The 19,234-nt window shown below is 39.8% G+C and overlaps 2 protein-coding genes across 2 annotated transcripts; both read right to left on the bottom strand.

Moving 5' to 3' along the window:
* Nucleotides 1-3,870: 3,870 nt before the first annotated feature.
* Nucleotides 3,871-8,286, bottom strand: LOC311499406 (uncharacterized protein; the record flags this gene model as incomplete). Its single annotated transcript, XM_084560357.1, has 9 exons — nucleotides 7,874-8,286; nucleotides 7,456-7,782; nucleotides 7,086-7,340; nucleotides 6,938-7,006; nucleotides 6,491-6,595; nucleotides 6,367-6,395; nucleotides 5,948-6,004; nucleotides 5,706-5,768; nucleotides 3,871-3,933 (listed from the first exon to the last, which is right to left on the bottom strand). Exons 1-9 carry the CDS (start codon nucleotides 7,932-7,934, stop codon nucleotides 3,871-3,873), a joined length of 1,029 nt encoding a protein of 342 aa, XP_084416483.1. The 5' UTR covers nucleotides 7,935-8,286.
* Nucleotides 8,287-12,632: 4,346 nt separating this feature from the next.
* On the bottom strand, nucleotides 12,633-16,616 carry LOC311499405 (uncharacterized protein; the record flags this gene model as incomplete). Its single annotated transcript, XM_084560356.1, has 8 exons — nucleotides 12,633-12,997; nucleotides 13,924-13,989; nucleotides 14,712-14,740; nucleotides 14,833-14,928; nucleotides 15,043-15,135; nucleotides 15,743-16,018; nucleotides 16,106-16,423; nucleotides 16,556-16,616. The coding sequence occupies 8 exons, from the start codon at nucleotides 16,614-16,616 to the stop codon at nucleotides 12,875-12,877; spliced, it is 1,062 nt and encodes a 353-aa protein (XP_084416482.1). The 3' UTR covers nucleotides 12,633-12,874.
* Between the last annotated feature and the right edge of the window lie 2,618 nt (nucleotides 16,617-19,234).

Below are 19,234 nucleotides of genomic sequence, written 5' to 3'. Positions count from 1 at the left end.
GGGGTCAACAAGTGATATATCTGCAACAAATGGGGATTTTCTTTCCCTCTAATTACAACTGTTGATTTAGCACATTTTAAGGTGTCTGGCAGATTTAATGGTTCTCAATTAGAGAGAAGAAAATAATCAAAGGACTCTTTTTTAAAAAAATAAAATAAAATAAAATAATATATCTACACACTTTATAGACTATAGATAAAATGTGAGTTTTAATCAAAAATTGCAGCTGTCTAGTTAAAATAATTAAATACTGAATAATTTTAGCTGAGTAATGCTTGAAAAAAGTAAAATAAAAAAGAACTTCTTGTATATGCATATATAAATACATATACAGTATAGGAAATTAATCACAAATCAATCATATGCATCGAAATTATTATGCAAAAAATGTCTTATTTGTGTGGAAATCAGCCTCTAAACATAAAACTGGGCCACTACTTTGCAGCAGTGCTGTTAGGTTAACTTGCAACGCCCCCTTCTGGACAAAAATGTTCCCACAGCAACACAGAGCAAAGATTATGTGTTGAAATGTGAAACTGTGTGTAAAACAGCTTTAACTAAAGAGCAACCAGTGGCAACAGACGTGTTATTATTAAATCTAGTTGTGCGTTGTTGGATAATTGATCATTGGTCGTCAGCTGAAGAGACCCGGTAGCCTTGGCGGCGCTGTGGGTCACTACTGCATGATCACCGTGCCGAACCTGCAGCAACAACACACATAAATGACACCAACAGGAAGTGACACGGCAGAGATTACAAGAGAGAGATGACATGGAGACGCAGTGCGCATAACAAAGGCTGTTTAACACGTCACAAAAACGATGAAACACAAGTAAAAACACAACGTAGACAATGAAACTGATCAGTTAACCTACCCAGGCTTTGCTGGTCTTGGCGCGTACGATAGGAGGCGTATGAAAGACCATCTTCAGGATCAGTCTACACAGCAGAAACAAAATAAACCAAAATGGCTGCTCAATAATAAGAAACGTCCCAGGAAGTCCTAAAACATGTGCTTAAATAACATGTGCGGAGTGAAGTTTTCAGTCTCACGGTGTCCTGACTGCTTCCTGGAGGAGACTGAGTTCCAGCAGAGTTTAAGCTCAGTGAACATTTGAGGATTTCTTGGTTCAGTTTTAGGTCAGTCTTGGACCCTCTTCAGTTTGTGTATCAACCTTATGTTGGGGTGGATGATGCTGTCATCTACCTGCTGCAGTGCGCTCACTCTCACCTGGATGGATGGAAGGGCTCTGTGAGGATCACGTTCTTTGATTTCTCCAGTGCTTTTAACACCATTCAGCTCTTTCTGATGAGTGAGAAGCTGCTCAGGATGCTGATTCTTGAAACTGGAGAAAACATGTTCTGATGGAAATTAATAAGATTTTCATGAATAAAAAGAATCAAGGTTATAATCAGAGGGTCCTTTGCACATATGCAAGGTTATTTTATAGGTTTATTTTTATTTTTTATTAATTTAATGATCATATGCTGGCCCATTGCCTACAAAATCAGCTGTCCTCGGACAGGAGATAACCATTTCAACTTGATTCAAAAAACAAAAAGTAATAATTGAATTGAATAATATCGTTACCACATGAAATAGTGCATTGGAATGTGTGTTAAAAACTACAAACAGTGAGTTTTGAACAATATTTACTATTATTTTGTGGTTGCTCAGAATGTGTCCCACATGTTCGGCACCACTGTCAGATATTCATAAAAAGCAATAAAATCAGGCAACTACAAGGTCAACTACATTCCTTAGGACCCCATTTTCAAACCTTCAGCTCTACTGCATGCTTCCAGATCACTCAAGCTCCTCTAAGTTTGCTATTTTCTCTTAAATTTGTTCGTATTTTTGGACACTGCTACTGTCACAACCATAACACGTCTATACATGGCATATAAAAGCGGATTTAACCACAAAACAAAAGCTAAAATAGGGAATTCTGGTGTGTGTGCATCGCATTTATTAGTTACACACTAAGGTGACAGTGTAAATGTTGCTAGGAACTATTAATTTACTGTTATTTATCAGTAAAACTTAATATAACCCACGGCCGTACATGTCCAATCAGTGTAACGCACTTTGCAAAATCACAGAAACAGAAACACATGTGATTTGTTCACTTAAATGTTTTTAAATGACTCACACGGGGCACCAGTTTAACCAATCACAGCACTTACCAGGGCTTTACTGTTGTTGTGGCCGATGAGGGAAACACCCACATGACTACTCAGCGACATCTGGACACTCGTTGATCAGTCACCACTTTACTTCTATTTCCCTCTTATGGAGGAAAACCGGTTTTGCCACATTGCTCATATTCTTCATCGCGGCGCGTCACAGTGGATGTTAAGTTATGTATTCAATGTCAGTCTCACGGTGTTACAACAAAGGTCTGGCCAAATGTTTAACATCGATCAGCCTCATTCTGTGCTCTTCTGCTCCTGTTGCATCAGTTTCCTCCGAATTTCCCGTTCTCTTTTGCAAGAGGAAATTGCCGCTACGAGGTGTGACAACAGTGAAATGTTGGAGAATAGATACTGGACAAGCAGCAGTGATTGCCATTTTGTTCTGGTGCGTTAAAGAGGACCGAATGGTTTCTGAGCCACACTGACTTGCTGCAGTGTTCAGTTAATGCCAGTTTTGCCAGGTTACAATACTCAACAGCTGATTTGCATTGAAATATGGGCTCAGCTCCACCGTTTCCCCCGACCCTCCTGGGCGTGGACTCCCCCTAGACCTCTGAAGATGTGCTGTCGTACCTGGCACCAATGTGTTAGCAGCGCATTCTTTAAATCCTTCAAGTTGTGAGGTGCGTCCTTCACGCATTGGACTCGTTTGTCCATCACATCCCACAGATACTGGAACTGGACTGAGATCTGGGGAATCTGGAGTCAGCAAGTCAACAAACCAGGTTCCTCAAACCATTCCTGAACCATTTTCGGCTTTGTGGCAGGGAGCATTATCCTGCTGAAAGATGCCACTGCCAACAAGGAATACTGTTTCTATTAAAGGGTGCATATGGTCTACAACAGTGATTCCCAATCTGGGGTACGCAAAGTGACGTAGGGGGACGCAAAAGAGTTGATTCTGAACTCAGCCTAATTACATTTTGAAACTGAAAAAATGGATAACGGGTTGTTTTCTCATTTTCTGATTCTCCACCTAAATGAAAAATCAACAGACTGTTTTTCATGCGAGTCAATTATGTTAATAGCTGGATTGTAGGACAACTAGCTTTGAAGCTATGTTTCAGTTTGCTGCTAATGTAGCTAGCACTAGGTCACCTAAATAAGAAAGACGCCGATTCCCTGAAATGTCTGTGATTGGTGGGCACGCGCAAATCTCCTGATGATATAGCTATACGCTACAGTTATTTTCCCCCCAGAAACAAGCAAATGTCGCTATTGATTGGGTCTTTAAATTATATCGTCAACAATTCTGATAACTTTCTGTCATTTGAATTGTGAAGTCATCAGTCTGAGGTAAACAAGGTCGCCCGGCTAACCGCCAGAAATGGATAAGTGGCTAAAACAGATAGATTGCCCTTCCAGAGAGACCTCAACTGCTACCACCAGTCCGCCCACAACTTCTATATCTAACTCTGACCGGGATGCTAGAAGCAGTGCAGATGTGGCTAGTGACGCTGCTAGCATAGCCACCGACAGCGATGAGGAGTCTGAAGTGCGTGAGAGTAGTGGGGACATGGCTGGAGGTCAAATGTCTGAAGGGGTACGGGCTGTGAAAAGTTTGGGAACCACTGGTCTACAACAATGCTTGGGTAGGCGGTACTTGTAAAGTGAACTAAACATTTGGCCTTCCTCTTTTTTCTTCCTCTATCATGGTGTGTACATCCATCTGACTCACAGCAGCAGGCCGTCCTTTGTCCTACTCTTGAGAGAACGTTTTGGACTGTTGTCTTGACACTGGAGAGCAATCACAGTTTAGAGATTTCCGGTAATCTGTGAAAAAGTACAGAGTAACAGCTAATGATGTAGGTTTGTAATAACTAGAAGGCTAGTCCTGAGTATTTTGCGACAGACTCCTCTGACCCGCATCTCAGCGGCTGACTGGTGTAAAATTAAGATGTGTAACGCTTCTGCTAGGCATCGTCTGTAGTCCAAACCACTAGTATCAGTAAAATGAAATGTAATCCACATGAACTGAAGTATTTATTGTTCAAGTCATCAGGACAAAAACTCAACAACACAATGATACAAAACACTTAATAAAACTCAACGCTGGCCACATAAGACATGACTGTTTCTCCCTTAAATAACCGTCTTAGTTGTCATCTGTGGGTAAGACATTCCACATGCTGATCCGGAAAACCCCCCTCCAGAGAATTTACTTTGATTAACACAGAAGTTTACAAAGGAAAAAAAAGTCCATATATCTATTTATTGTTTCTCATTTATCTAAAAAACTGGTTCAAATTCTTTACTTTTTTTCTTTCATTAAGTAAAATGACTAATTTGTATATATTCATTTAGTTTACAAACACAAAGGATTAGGCTGTGCAGACATTTTCCTACATTGACACATTAAAGGGGAACTCCGGCGCAAAATGAACCTGGGGTTAATAACACATGTGTACCGAGTTCGACCGTTCTCTGGTATTTGTTTTCATGCATTTGTTTTGTTAGTCAAATGTGACCAGTTTTCTTGCAAACCGCTATTTAGCGTATAACGCTAGCCTTCGGGGCACACCTACACATAAAAAGAAATCGCTATTTCTATACCACTAACAAGGCTCACAATATCACCACACTTACACGGTAGCATAACTAGGGTCTCTACATGTAAACCGAAGCATTGAGAACTTTGCAAGCATACAGGCAGTTTATTAAAAAAGGAACACAGTAACGTTCGCGTCCGGCTCGCATATCCAGGCGGGCGCCATCTTGGGGAAACTGAACTGTCTGTTGCCGGAAGAAAGCACTGAGAGCATAGAGAAGCACTGAACGAAGAGTGTGACGAGTGCTGGTTTGCTTCTAGGAAGTCATTATGACTCTTCGTCTACATCTGTTTTTTTCTTTTTCTTGACGGTGGCGTAGAGGCTGCTGAGATCAGCGGAGTCTTTTGGAGAAGCTGCCTCCGAGGTGAAGGTCACTGCTGCACAATCCTCATGAACGTTATTCTGATCCTCCTCCTTCTCCTCGTCCACCTCCTCCTCCTCATCATCATCATCATCATCTTCACCACAAGCCTGGGGAGCAAATGGCATTAATCAGCCGCATCCCGCAAAGCAAAACATACAGCATACACAAATTTTGTGGTATTCTCAAAAGCTACAAAACAGCCTCTAAATAAACCTCGTGGTGAAATTCATTTCTCAACAACATGGCATAATTTCAGCTCTTCGTTATGTGACATAACACAGGAAAAACTTGAATGTGCCCGACTTCCTCTGCTAACCCTAACTTGTGCGGACCTACTTGCAAATCTAGAGACATTTACATCAGTGTCAGATTTGTGTTGAGTTAGGATTTGTCCATGGTTGAGGATGCATGCTCCAAATGAGCATTCAGCATTTGTACATAAACATAGCAAATAAGCTGATTTGATTTGATAATTAGCGGTTGATGGCGTGCTTTTCTACGTAATGGCTACACCTGCTTTGCATCAGCATGTTAGTATTTTACATTGCTGTGTAGACCCCAGGAGATGCCAGTGACACCAGGAACAGACGGCTCACCTGGGTGTGACCGTTGCTCCTCTGTTTGAAACTGATGGTGGCGTACGGAACTTCAAATTCAACCTGCGCAGTGAAAATAACATTAATGTGCCTCATGACCACTCACCAGCATGTGACAGTATATACCAGAATAGCTGCAGAACTGTACGTAGTGTTCTCGGTTGCAGCGAGGACTGAAGAAATGAAATGTGTATAAACATCAGTGAGTGCAACTTTGTTCTGGGTGTAGTGTGAAATCTCACCGTCTCCTGAAATGTATCTGGACCAGACTGAGTTTCTGGAGGGTTCAAGCTCTGCCCCTGCACAAATACAGAATAGTTTTAAATTCATATTAACAACCTATAACAGAAAACACTGTGCACTCTGCCTCAAACGCCCCCTCATGCTATATCCGTCTGCTGACTTTTCTGGAGCTACCAAATACGACCAATACTATGTAGTGAATGCTATTTAGTCTTATTTTGTTTAATCTAAAGATTTCAGAAACACTAGCTGTGGGTAAAAAGAAGATTTGTCTGTTGAGTTTCTTGGAAAGTGTTGTATTCTTCAGCTCCAAATGACTGGTAGGAAGATTTTAGTTTTTTTAACATGAGCATCTGTGTGTAATGCACAACTCAATCACACATTTTATTCCATTTATTCCATCAGTTTTAACACTCACAGTGCCGTCATCCGCCGGTGTTCTGTTCCCTGGAAAAGACAAATGAGAGTGAGCTTTAGCTTTCGCAGCAAAAGTTGACATAACCTCTCATTCCAGACATTGCCACTTATCGACATGTTCTTACCTTTAGTTCTCCTCAGTCCGATGACTACTCCAACAATTATTAGGAGGGCTGCAAAACCTGAAGCCACGACAATGTACATCCACCAGTGAGGAAGATCTGAAAAAACTGAAAAAGAAAATTCATTGCAGTTTTCTGTACTGTTGAACATCTTGCAGGAAAAAAAGATTTTTTTTTTCTGCACTTTTCAAACATTTTAAAGAAGTGTGTTCCTTTAACGGACAAACTGTATCCACTGCACCTGCCCATGGGTACAGTAGCTATAATCATAAGGTGGTGAGTTGGAGCCTCACATGGGGCACCAGTTTGACACGGCCACAATTAAGTGTAAAAGTAGAAAAACACATCCTCACTGCATTGCTTTACTTGCTGTATAATAAAATATTCATCAACCACTTTAAATCTGTATGAAAGACACAAAGGACAGGATAAACTGAAAAAGAGACTTACATGATGATACTTCTCTATCATTTTCTTGGTTTGCTGGACTATCCAGTGTTCTGTTTGATTCATCTGGATCTGAAAACATTTTAAAACATAGCAAAAATGTCAAAATCTGGCACTTGCAAAAAGCTTAAAAATCTATAAAGAAACTCACCTATTTTCTCACAAGAGGACTGAGGGGTAAAGCTGCACAGCAGGCTGTTGCCACTGTTTCCTTTTGTTACTTTACAGGAATATCTCCGAAGAAGAGGAGGGGTCTTAACTGTCACAGAGGCTGAGCAAGAACTCTTCTGGTTTGTGAAATTATGCCTATTACCCTCCTCCAGCAACTCCACAGTGTATCCACAGTATTCATATGTCAGCACAGAGCAGATTAACTTCCTCGGTTCATTTTTCTTGTCTTCATACACTGGGGAAGATGGAGGTATCGTGAAAAAAAAAAGATTACAAATTAACATCATCTCTTCAATCATAATTTATTATGGTGCCTCAGTGGGTCGAGACATTATGAGATAAATACTCACTGTTGATTACAGACAGAAAGACCTGAGCATCTGGAAGTTGACGTTCATGTAATTTGTTGTACTGTCTGCAGGTGTACATACCAAAATCTCTAGGTGTGATATTCTTTATAACCAGAGAACAGTCCGATGTAACGCTCAGTCGGTCTGATTTATCGTTTTTGATCTGCCCCAGTGCAACCAGCTCGACTACTGGGGAGTCTTTTAAATGGTTGAAAAGCCAGTTGGTACCGTTACATTGGTGTTGATTTTCTCGCAAATTTCCACAGGGCAATGTGACAAATCCATCTCCATCTCTGACGGTGACATAGGACTCCTGTCCTGTTATTGCTGTTAAGAGGATGAGAGAGAGGAATATGAAACATAACTGCCATCTTTACAGCTATTCTGAGGATAGGATACATTTAAAAGTATATCTTACCTTGGAACTGAAGCACCGGCATCAGAAATAAAAATATATGAATCCATTTGAATTCAACCATTGTGCTTCTCTGATTTCCACGTCCTCACATGCTCAACTGTCAAAGCCTCTAAGCTGATGCTTCTTTAGGAGACACCCAGCACGTACTTCCTGTTATTAGCAAACCGATACTTCCTTATTCTGATCTCTTTTTTCTCTCTCTCTATTTCCTAATCAGTTTGTCATCTCTCTTATTTTTCCACCAATATCACAACCAAACAGAAATCGTGGTTCGATTAAAGAACAGACGATGGAGAGAATCTGCTGTCCTCGCTCAAACCAAACCAAACTTTACGAGATATGGTAAACTTCAGCGCCGCAGCAGGAAACGAACACAGTATGAGCCGAGACCTGAATCTGGGTGGTTACAAGATTGACAGTGACGACTTTCACCATCCACCAACCAAAACCACTTCCTTTCTTTTGTGGTGTTTCAGAGAAAATATACTTCCTGTCAATACATCTGAAATGATATTGATATAATTTATCAGGTTGTGAGCACAGGACCTGTTTTTGCCTTTTAATTCTAAATACAAATATGGTTGATAATGATGACAAATCACACATACACAAACACACACACAAACACTTTTGTATTTTTGTGAGGACGATCATTGACATAATGCATTCCCTGGCCTCTTACCTTAAACCTAACCATCTCAACTAAGTGTCTAACCCTAACCCTAACCATAACCTAACCTTTACCCTAAAACTGAGTCTTAACCGTTAAACAGCCTCACATAAATGGCCTCACTCCGACGGTATAAAACTAAACACTGGTCCTCAGAAAGATAGCTGTATAAGATCACACACACACACACAACACACTATACAAAAAAAACTGCTATGAGCTGACATGTGGGCATATGTGTGTGATTGGTTGTTTGTCTCATCGTGATGAAGAGCAATAGATGATGGATGGACAGCGGAAGGTAGGATTTTAGCTTGCATTGTAATTGTGGTAATCAGGGTTGGGTCAGATTACTTTGAAATGTAATCCATTACTGACTACAAATTACATGGCAATTTTTGTAATCAGTAACGTAATCAGTTGGATTACCAAAAACATGTAACGTAATCTGATTACTTTTAGATTACTTCAATAAATATGCACCTTAAGTAAAAGACACCGTCACAGAATTGATCAATGAATTCTCTTTTTATTTTTCTCTTTATTATTTCATTACATCTAAGAAAACTTTTTGCTCTCAGTAAAGCATTCCTTTGTGAATGAACTAAAAACTGTATTAACTAAAAACTTTATATTTATTACTAAGTACTTTCTTTACTCTGAACATATCCGTTTTTCAGACCATATCCTCATATCAACCTGTTTAACTCTTTTCTCACATCATATTGAATGTTTACAACTAAAAACATTCCTAAAACATTTTTCTATCTTTTCTCATATTTCTCTTTCTGAACATTTCTCATAACATATCCATAACATGTCTTTCAAAATCTCAAAATAAGTCTGTAAATAAGTCTGTAAACATATCATAGAACAAAAGCGAACATGTTCTTTTTACAACATACACTATATTACCAAAAGTATTCGCTCACCTGCCTTTACTCATTCTATGAACTGAAGTGCCATCCCATTCCTAACTCATAGAATTCAATATGATGTCGGTCCACCTTTTGCAGCTATTACAGCTTCAACTCTTCTGGGAAGACTGTCCACAAGGTTGAGGAGAGTGTTTATAGGAATTTTTGACCATTCTTCCAAAAGCGCATTGGTGAGGTCACACACTGATGTTGGTCGAGAAGGCCTGGCTCTCAGTCTCCGCTCTAATTCATCCCAAAGGTGTTCTATCGGGTTCAGGTCAGGACTCTGTGCAGGCCAGTCAAGTTCATCCACACCAGACTCTGTCATCCACGTCTTTATGGACCTTGCTTTGTGCACTGGTGCACAGTCATGTTGGAAGAGGAAGGGGCCCGCTCCAAACTGTTCCCACAAGGTTGGGAGCATGGAATTGTCCAAAATGTTTTGGTATCCTGAAGCATTCAATGTTCCTTTCACTGGAACTAAGGGGCCAAGCCCAGCTCCTGAAAAACAACCCCATACCATAATTCCTCCTCCACCAAATTTCACAGTTGGCACAATGCAATCTGAAATGTACCGTTCTCCTGGCAACCTCCAAACCCAGACTCGTCCATCAGATTGCCAGATGGTAAAGCGTGATTCATCACTCCAGAGAACGCGTCTCCACTGCTCTAGAGGCCAGTGGCGGCGTGCTTTACACCATTGCATCCGACGCCTTGCATTGCACTTGGTGATGTGTGGCTTGGCTGCAGCTGCTCGGCCATGGAAACCCATTCCATGAAGCTCTCTGCGTACTGTACTTGGGCTAATCTGAAGGTCACATGAAGTTTGTAGCTCTGTAGCAATTGACTGTGCAGAAAGTCGGCGACCTCTTTGCACTATGCGCTTCAGCATCCGCTGACCCCTCTCCGTCACTTTACGTGGCCTACCACTTCGTGGCTGAGTTGCTGTTTTTCCCAAACGCTTCCATTTTGTTATAATAGAGCTGACAGTTGACTGTGGAATATTTAGGAGCGAGGAAATTTCACGACTGGATTTGTTGCACAAGTGGCATCCTATGACAGTTCCACGCTGGAATTCACTGAGCTCCTGAGAGCGGCCCATTCTTTCACAAATGTCTTGTTTCACAGTCTGCATGCCTGAGTGCTTGAATTTATACACCTGGGGCCAGGCCAAGTGATTAGAACACCTGATTCTGATCATTTGAATGGGTGAGCGAATACTTTTGGTAATATAGTGTATTAGGATTTTTTCACATCTAATGTTTCAAAGCTCATTAATCAAAGGTTTATTGATAAAATGTAATCAGGTAATCCCCAACAATGTAACTGTAATCTGATTACACAATTTTTGTATTGTAATCTGGGCTGATTATAGTTACTTGATTTTTGTAATCTGATTACGTAATCCAGATTACATGTAATCCATTACTACCCAACCCTGGTGGTAATGATGCTTATGAGGCGCTGAGGTTGCAAAACGAGTCATTCAGCTACTGCAACCTAAAAATAAATCAGAATAAAGTGTAGAACTGATTCATTTTACCAACCGTTGTGCAACTCAGGACAGTCAGACAGGATGCTCATTTAGAGTTCCTCATTGCATTTTAGTATTCTTTCAGCAGAAAAAGTGGGAGAAGTGTTGTGCGATTGTAAATACAAGAGCAGCAGGGCTCTGGAAAAGGTGACCTTTGATAATGATGAACAGATAAATAAGGTAAGGCTCAAAGAAACAAATTATTCTAATCTCAAACCTTCTGTCTTTGATGGGAAATGAGTAACAATTTATGCATTTATTTAAATACAATACATGCAATTTAAAAAATATTAGCACACGTTGGATTGTATTTTCAGATTTTCCTCATAAGCTACCTATACAATATATTTTTAAACAATTTAAACAGTTATCCCCCCATTTTTTTCTTGAATGTGATGAAATGTGTTGCATCTTTACAATAAATGATGATTTGTCCAAAATGAGAGCCTGATTTGGGAACTTTAAGTCTTACTTTTTTTTTTTTTTTTGGACAGGACACATTTGGTATCTTCCAAATGACATTTAAACATTTTGGTCGCCAGAAATGTCCACCAGATGAGCAGCACATACACAAATAGGAACAATACAATGTCAAGACTTTACTGGACAGTGAGAACATCTTTTCAACAGAAAAAGACCAACTGAAGATTTTATTTTGTGAAAAATATATTAACATCAACAGGAAAGAGTGGCCTAATATAATTTCCTGAATGCAATTTATAGACACAGAAAGCAGACTTCTGACTGCTGAGGTGTTTGACCACATACTACATGACCTACTAGGCCCTCTCCTGGAGAAAAGGGTTCCTTACAACAATACCTCCTGGAAAGGATTCTGCCACCCACAGCTTTCCTCCCTGTGCTTTGCAGTGTGGTTTGTAACGTGTAGTCAACTTAACTGCTGTACTGTAATGCTTTAAGCAGGAAGTCGACAAGTCACAGATCATGTGACAATAACAATGTGGACGCCTCCTAGAAGACAGGTTACATGTGAGTGAGACATGTCAGTCTTGAAATACAACTAAAGTACTACTGCAATGCATCTGAAAAAAAAATAAAAATAATCCGTTAATGCAAGCAGAGGAATGGATCAAATCCTCTGGATAGCAGTCAGTTAACAACTTCACCCGTGGTAACACAGAAGGAGTCTGCACATTAACTATTTGATGGTAAATTTCATCGTCTAAAGTTATTAGACTTTTAGCTGTTATACACGGAAAAGGCTTTGGAGATATGCCACTTTTTTTTTATCTTGGCTACATTATCCTATCTAACAACACGCTGTGAAGTACTATTAAATGCTATTGACGGTGCTGATTTATATAGACTATACATATCTGCAGCACACACTGATAAGCTCATGTGATTGATATGTTCAGTTCTGTTGTGTTCTATCAGTTGACATTGTTGCTGTGTTTGCAGAGCGTGTTTTTTGTCCTTGATGTCAGTGAATGCACCATAAGAGAGATAGAAGCTAGGGTAGAGCTGAGAGTTTGCCGAGCGAGAACCGGATATTAGAAGTGTAAGACTGACAGTGTTTATGGTGTTGACGTGGTCTACGGCCGACAGTAGCCTGTGTTCAAGTTTCAGTAAACTTGAAGAAAAGAAAAGTAGCTTCTTTAGTGTGAGATGCTACGATATGTCTTCAGGTCGAGAACATAGGTTTCACTGTTGCAAGACATTTCTGCTGTTTTTAATGAGTGATGTCATTGAATAGCCATCGCCAAATCAATTTTCACCACATATTAGTTGACTTTAAAAAATCCTAAGTTGTTCAACCCCTCCTTTGCAGCCATGGATAGCGCACCATATCAAGGCTAAAATACAGTTTTCTGAAAAATATCCCTATCCAAAGCCAGTTCTTGAGTACTGCTTCCTTCTTATCTGACTGCTTTGTTGATGGTTGCGTAGAGGACACTGGGATCAGCACAGACTCCATCAGAAGAGGAAGATGCTTTCACAGTGCTGTAGGTCACTGTATCGCCTTCATCGTGAACTGGTACCTGAGAGGCAAAAAGGGTGACAGCGCCATGCGGACTGTGAATTATTCACAAAACAGAAACATAACAATCTGACAAGCGAAGTCATCTAATTGTAGAAAAGTTCAGTTTGCTGCACCTTTTCTTAGGATCAGACTCATCATCAAAGCTAGAAACTCAGCAACAAATCATCCTGAATATACACTAAATGTTTATTACAATCAAGACACCACTCTGCTTTTGTGTGTCAGACAGACACCTGGATATATCTATTGTTAGTATGCTAAGAGCTAGCATGAGCCCGTCACAGCTCCTAAATCTACTGCAGATGAGATCATGAGTCAGTGCAGCGTCTGTCATGAGCCCATTATGAGAGGAAGAAGTATCGCTGCACAGCCCCAACTGTAGTTAGGCTTCAAAATCTCAGAACTGTTTATCAGAAACAACAGCGACCTCTTCTGGAGAACATTTTAAATATTGCTCATTTAAACCTGCAATTACAGATTAATGTAGGTAATGGAAACTACGTTATTCTCTCTCCTCTAGCACCGTTTTAATGGTTTTTGACGACTCTTTGCAAAATAATCAGCTGTTTGGCTGCTCTGCTGTGATCTAAAACTTGTCTCTAACTGTGTCTGTCTGCTGCCTGGTGCTGAGCAATCAGAAAGTTTCACCAAAACCATTTCCTAGTGTGCTATGAGAGTGTTGTGAAAGAATGAGTAGAGCAACATTTAATACCAGACGGTGTGTCTTCCCGTCAAACATGCAGCTTTTTTCTGTTTGACTATTTTTAAAGCCTAAAATAAAATGTGCAACACATTTTTTGCCAACTTCCTCTGAACTTATTACTACATATTGAACACTTATTTTCAGGTATCCTTGGGCAGTAGACCACATAAAAATATAATATACTGTATAGACAAAAATCATCAGTAAAGCAGGCAGCTTACCAGGGCTTTACTGACGGTCTTCTTGGTGTAGCTGACAGAGGCGTAGGAAACATCTTCAGGGTCAGCCTATGCAAAGGACACAACAACACGCTATGATAATCTAATATATTAAGAGCCGTTTGACTGTGCTCTCGGTTCTTCATTCTTATCCCTTGGTCGTTTCTTTAGTTTTAGTCAGATGTAGTCAAGCTGCATCAACTTCCTTCCCATTTCTCCCCTGATGATAAAACTTTCCGTTCTCAAAAACCACAATTTGTACTTTTGAAATGTGTTGAAACCATTTCTTGGCAAACAGCAGTTCACCGACTCACGTACTATACGAACGGATAAACCATTTTACGCTGAGATGTAGTAATTTAGAAGTGCTGCCGGATGTATTTCAGATATTTATTGTGCTGTTTGCCCTTGTGTTTATGCTAAGCTAAGCTAACTGACCTCCTTTATCCAAGATCGATACTTCAATACAAACGTGAGAGCGACTATACTTTTCTTATCTAATGTTTGGGAACCTGCAAATTAAAGTATTTACCAAAATATATTCAGCAGTTCAAAGAGTTTAGGTACTAGAGTATGACCTGGTTTGCTCTGTGAAGTCACAACTGTGCAAACATTTTATAATCTCATTTTAAAACTTTGCCGCAATAACAGCTAAACAGTCATACTTCAAGAAGTAGTAGTTTAGAGGTGCCGGTGGATGCATTTTAGACATTTATTGTATTGTTTCTCCTTGTTTTTATGCTAAGCTAAGCTAACTGACCCCCCCCCCATGCCACCATTTTAAAACTTACTGCATTGTCATCCACTTGCACTTTTTCCCCTGAAAAAAAAAAAACAAAGAAGGAAAGTCTACTTTACCACCCAAGTAAAGTCTTTTTAAAGTGTAAAAGTGTAATGAGTGAATCTTCTCACCTTTGTTTCTTTTATATCTTATAACCACAACCACCACAACCACTGCAACCACGGTTACGAGTGCTGCTGAACCCACAACCACGAGTAACCACCAACCTAGAAGTGAGAATAAGAGAAAGAAAGTGAATAGTTGTTGCTGGGAGAGCCATCATTAAAAGAAAACCACAGGAGGAAATACTTAAAAGTGATAAAATCATTTTGAATGACTACCTAATGGTGGATGTTTAGTGGTATCAGCGCCTGTGAGGATGATCCTTGACCCTTTATCTGCTGCTCTCGTTGTTGTTGGCGTTGTTGTCGCATCTTCACCCGGACAAAACAAATGAGACGTTTTTACAGTCATTGTCCGGTAGAAAAACTAAGCGAAATACAGCGTTAGCATTAAACATAAAAGCTACAGCAGCAAGAAAACCCAACGAAAAGTACAGAAAGAAATGCCTCGTGGATTATCGTCTACAGTAAGCGGATGGTTTTCATCATTAACATTCAAAAATCCTAAAATACACAGCGTGAATATGCAGCTTGTTACCTTCAAAGTTACGAAAAACCCAATTTAAACCTCCAAAAAATAAGTACATTTAAAAAGCGTTCCCAAGTTTATGTGTCAGGTACTTTATGTTTTTTTTGCGGACTACCCAAATAACATTAAACATTGAATCGGGTCAAAAGATAATAGAGTTAATAGATTTCTCTTGCACCTTGTTTTTTATATATTTTGGCCTTTTGTAGGTTTTACATTTCTTTCAGCTATTTATTTAGCGTTGCTAGTAAGGCAGACTTGCCAAGTAAGGATTACATTATATGGTGTAAACTGTCGTTTTTACTGCGCATATGACAATAAACATTTTGGATCTGAATTGGTTAGAGGTGATCTAACATCCTGAAGCTCATTACATTCTTGGTTTCTCACCTGGCGACGGATAGCTGAAGGTGAACAGCGACACCGTTTCAGTGTAGTCATCTCTGACGTGACACTTGAATAACTCATTAAACTGCTTGAGACGGGCAGGAAATGTCACGGTCACCGAGGAGCCGGTTTCCCCTGTCTTCACCTCTTGTGTCACTGTGTTGTCCTCACCCACATTTTTACCGTCATACAGCCACTTCAGTGTGATTGGACGCCGCTGATCTGCTCTCACGTAGCAGGACAACCTCACCCACTGCTGGTTCTCATCATGTTTGGCGACTAATGAAGAACATTAAGAACATATTGGAATATCAGAGTGTGTCAGTCTAACGAGACAAGACAAAATGTCTCTGTGCAAAGACTCACCGTTGACGAGAAACACATAAACATTAGCATCGTCATAATCTTGTCCAGATCTGAATCGTCTGCAGGTGTAGAAACCAACATCCTCAGCTGTGACGTTCTCAATCACCAGGGAACAGTTCGCTGTGACACTCAGTCTGTCTCGATTTTCCTGAACGTGTCCACGGTGAACTTTTGTTGCCGTGTTGCTGCTTCCTGGACTCAAGAAGAGCCAGTCGCTGCTGCTACATTCATGCCGAGCCTCTTTCACACTCTGACAAGGCAGAGAAGCTTTAGCTCCATCTCTGACGACTAAGCTGGGTGAATGATGTTCACTGACTGCTGCAGTAATAATGAGGAGAAAAAAAAGAGAAAAAACTAGAAACATTTAGAAGGCTTTTTATGTAGAGGTTTAGCGTGGAGATAATTATAAATCCAACAAAAGTTTCGGTGTGTTATAGGTGGTATCCTTACCAATAAGACGGAAGGCCAGAAGCAGAAATGCAGGCGTTTTAATCCATCTGAATCCAGCCATTGTGCTTCAGATATTTGTCTGCCCTTTCTTCTCTGCCATTACCCCTAAACTGAGAAAAGAGGAACCTGCTCCCTGTGATTTGTAACCTTTTGCTTCCTCTCTGTAATGAGGAGTCTTGACTGGTTCGTGTCTATTTTGAAAGTTGAAGAAGAATTTACAAAAGTGGAGCATTTGAAAATGGGGACTTTTCCGACACATGGGTTTGTGCAACAGAGCACAGCAAGCCACATAGCAACAGCAAGCCACATAGCAACAGCAAGCCACATAGCAACAGCAGCCTGAAATACCCACGCTGGTGGGGTATTTCCTCACATTGCTACGGCTAATGAGCACACCTGTGTTAGTTTAGACAAAGTGCTAATGAGTAAGAGCTTGAGGGAAGCTTTGGATTCTTAACATTAGTTCTGAAAATTGTATATAACATCTTCCCTAGCACACTATGAAGGGATACCTGTAAACACAATCAGCTAGGGTACTTTTCAAGGAGGAGTCATGGAATAAAAACAACAGACCACCTACTTGATTTACTCAGAACAAATAGCCAGCATTTAATAAACAACTGCAAACACCACAAAACAGCTCTCGAAAAACTACAAGGGCTCAATTTGTATTCACAAATGAAGTGCACAAAAAAAAAAGAACTGGAGAAAAAGATTCCCAATGTTAAATCCTCTGCAATCTTTGACTAATCAGTCCTTGTTCACTATATTCGAACAGTCCCCTTTCAAAAGAAGCTTTAATCAACAGTGTTATCTTCTGCTTACAGTTAGTGACAGTCCTCATAGCTCATGAAGCAATTGTATTAAACCACTGTGCCGAGGCGTGTTTCGGTCACGTGGCTAGTGGCGTTTGAAAGCACTTGAGTGACGTTCGAAGCAGTTCAAGTGCTTCAGCGGCAAACGAATCACCTGAGGGGTTCGATTTGTCATGTGAATCACCTGGTGGGATCGACTGTGTTCAGGGATATCCCGGATATCCTATCCCTATTTAGTGTTGTTCATTTGAATGTTTCTTTGCAGACTATGGTTTGTTGCTGTTGGTTGCTTTGAGAGTTAGTAGTGTTGTATCAGATTGCATATTTTGTGGAGAATCATTGTAGATATATAGTAAGATGCAGAGAGAAATAGATAAATTAGTTACATAGTTAGATACACTAGATTGGTAGATATACATAGATACATAAACGGCACCATTTAAATGGTTCTTTACATAATATACGTGAAGAGTATATAGGGTTACAATCTGACATGCCAAATAGGAAACATGATCTTTAATAACTAGTATCCTTATTATTATTATTATTATTATTATTATTATAAATCCACTTGAAACCATACAGTAGTCTAGAGCAGGGGTTCCCAAACTTTTCCATGCCAAGGTCCCCCAAACAGCATGAGCTTCTGGCCGGGGACCCCCTTTGCAAACCTACAGACAATACAAAATATGTAAAGAAATGTCATTTTTTTATCATGTTTTTTTCTTACTTTTATTCACTATTCAATAACTACTACATTTGTTTTGCATAAGTGCTGCCTCATATTTTCAGATTTTAGTTGGCCAGGAGTTCTTAGTTTTTTTTTTTTTTGCAGCAGCAGTGTCCTCCACAACAGGGCTGTTGGTCTGTTCCTTCGGTCTCTTTCTTGTCAAAAACCTGTCCATTTTGTGCTAGCTACATGCTAGCTTGAAGGGCAAAGCAGCTTGATAAATGGTGCCAACGATGTTTTGACTGGCAGGGAATCAGAAAGATGAGCATGGCAAATAACATTTAGATATGATATATTATTAATAATTATGTTTTATGATAATGATTTAAAAAATAATTCGATTATATATATTTTTTCTTATGTTCCCTCCAGTTGTCTGAGCCCCCCCCCCTGGGGGCGCTAGGGGGGCCTCAGATAATTGGAGGGAAGATAAGAAAAAAATTGCAAAAATAAAAAAATAGAATCTAATTATTTTTAATCATTATTGTAAAATATAATCAAATTATTTTTTAAAATCATTTTCATAATATAATAAAATATAAAATAATATAATAATATTATAATAATTTTGATATATAGAAATGTTATTTGCCATGCTCATCGGTTTGTGCCATTTATCAAGCTGCTTTGCCCCTCAAGCTAGCGTGTAGCTAGCACAGAATGGACAGGATTTTGAAAAGAAAGAGACTGAAGGAACAGACCAACAGCCCTGCTGTGGAGGACACTGCTGCAAAAAAACCTACGAAACCTATGGCCAACTAAAATCAGAAAATATGAGGCAGCACTTATGCTAAACAAATGTAATAGTTATTGAATAGTAAATAAAAGTAAGAAAAAACATTCTAAAAATTGACGTTTCTTCACATATTTTGAAGCATTGTCTGTAGGTTTGCAAAGGGGGTCCTCGGCCAGAAGCTAATGCTGTTTGGGGGACCTTGGCATGGAAAAGTTTGGGAACCCCTGGTCTAGAGCGATCAAACATGCTATACAATCCTATTTTTCTAACTCTCACTCAGACTCTCAGAGTCACAAATGCGTGTATAGTTTTGGTTCGGACAAATCACATGTTTTATGACGTATGAACCATTTCACTGCTTCATTCAGAAACCCTGTCACTGGTTTGGTTGTCTCGGC

The sequence above is a fragment of the Chelon labrosus genome (genome assembly GCF_963514085.1).
Source record: "Chelon labrosus genome assembly, chromosome: 14".
NCBI lineage: Eukaryota > Metazoa > Chordata > Actinopteri > Mugiliformes > Mugilidae > Chelon > Chelon labrosus.
Note: the sequence above shows the minus strand (reverse complement) of the source record. Positions and strands in the feature narration are given on the sequence as shown.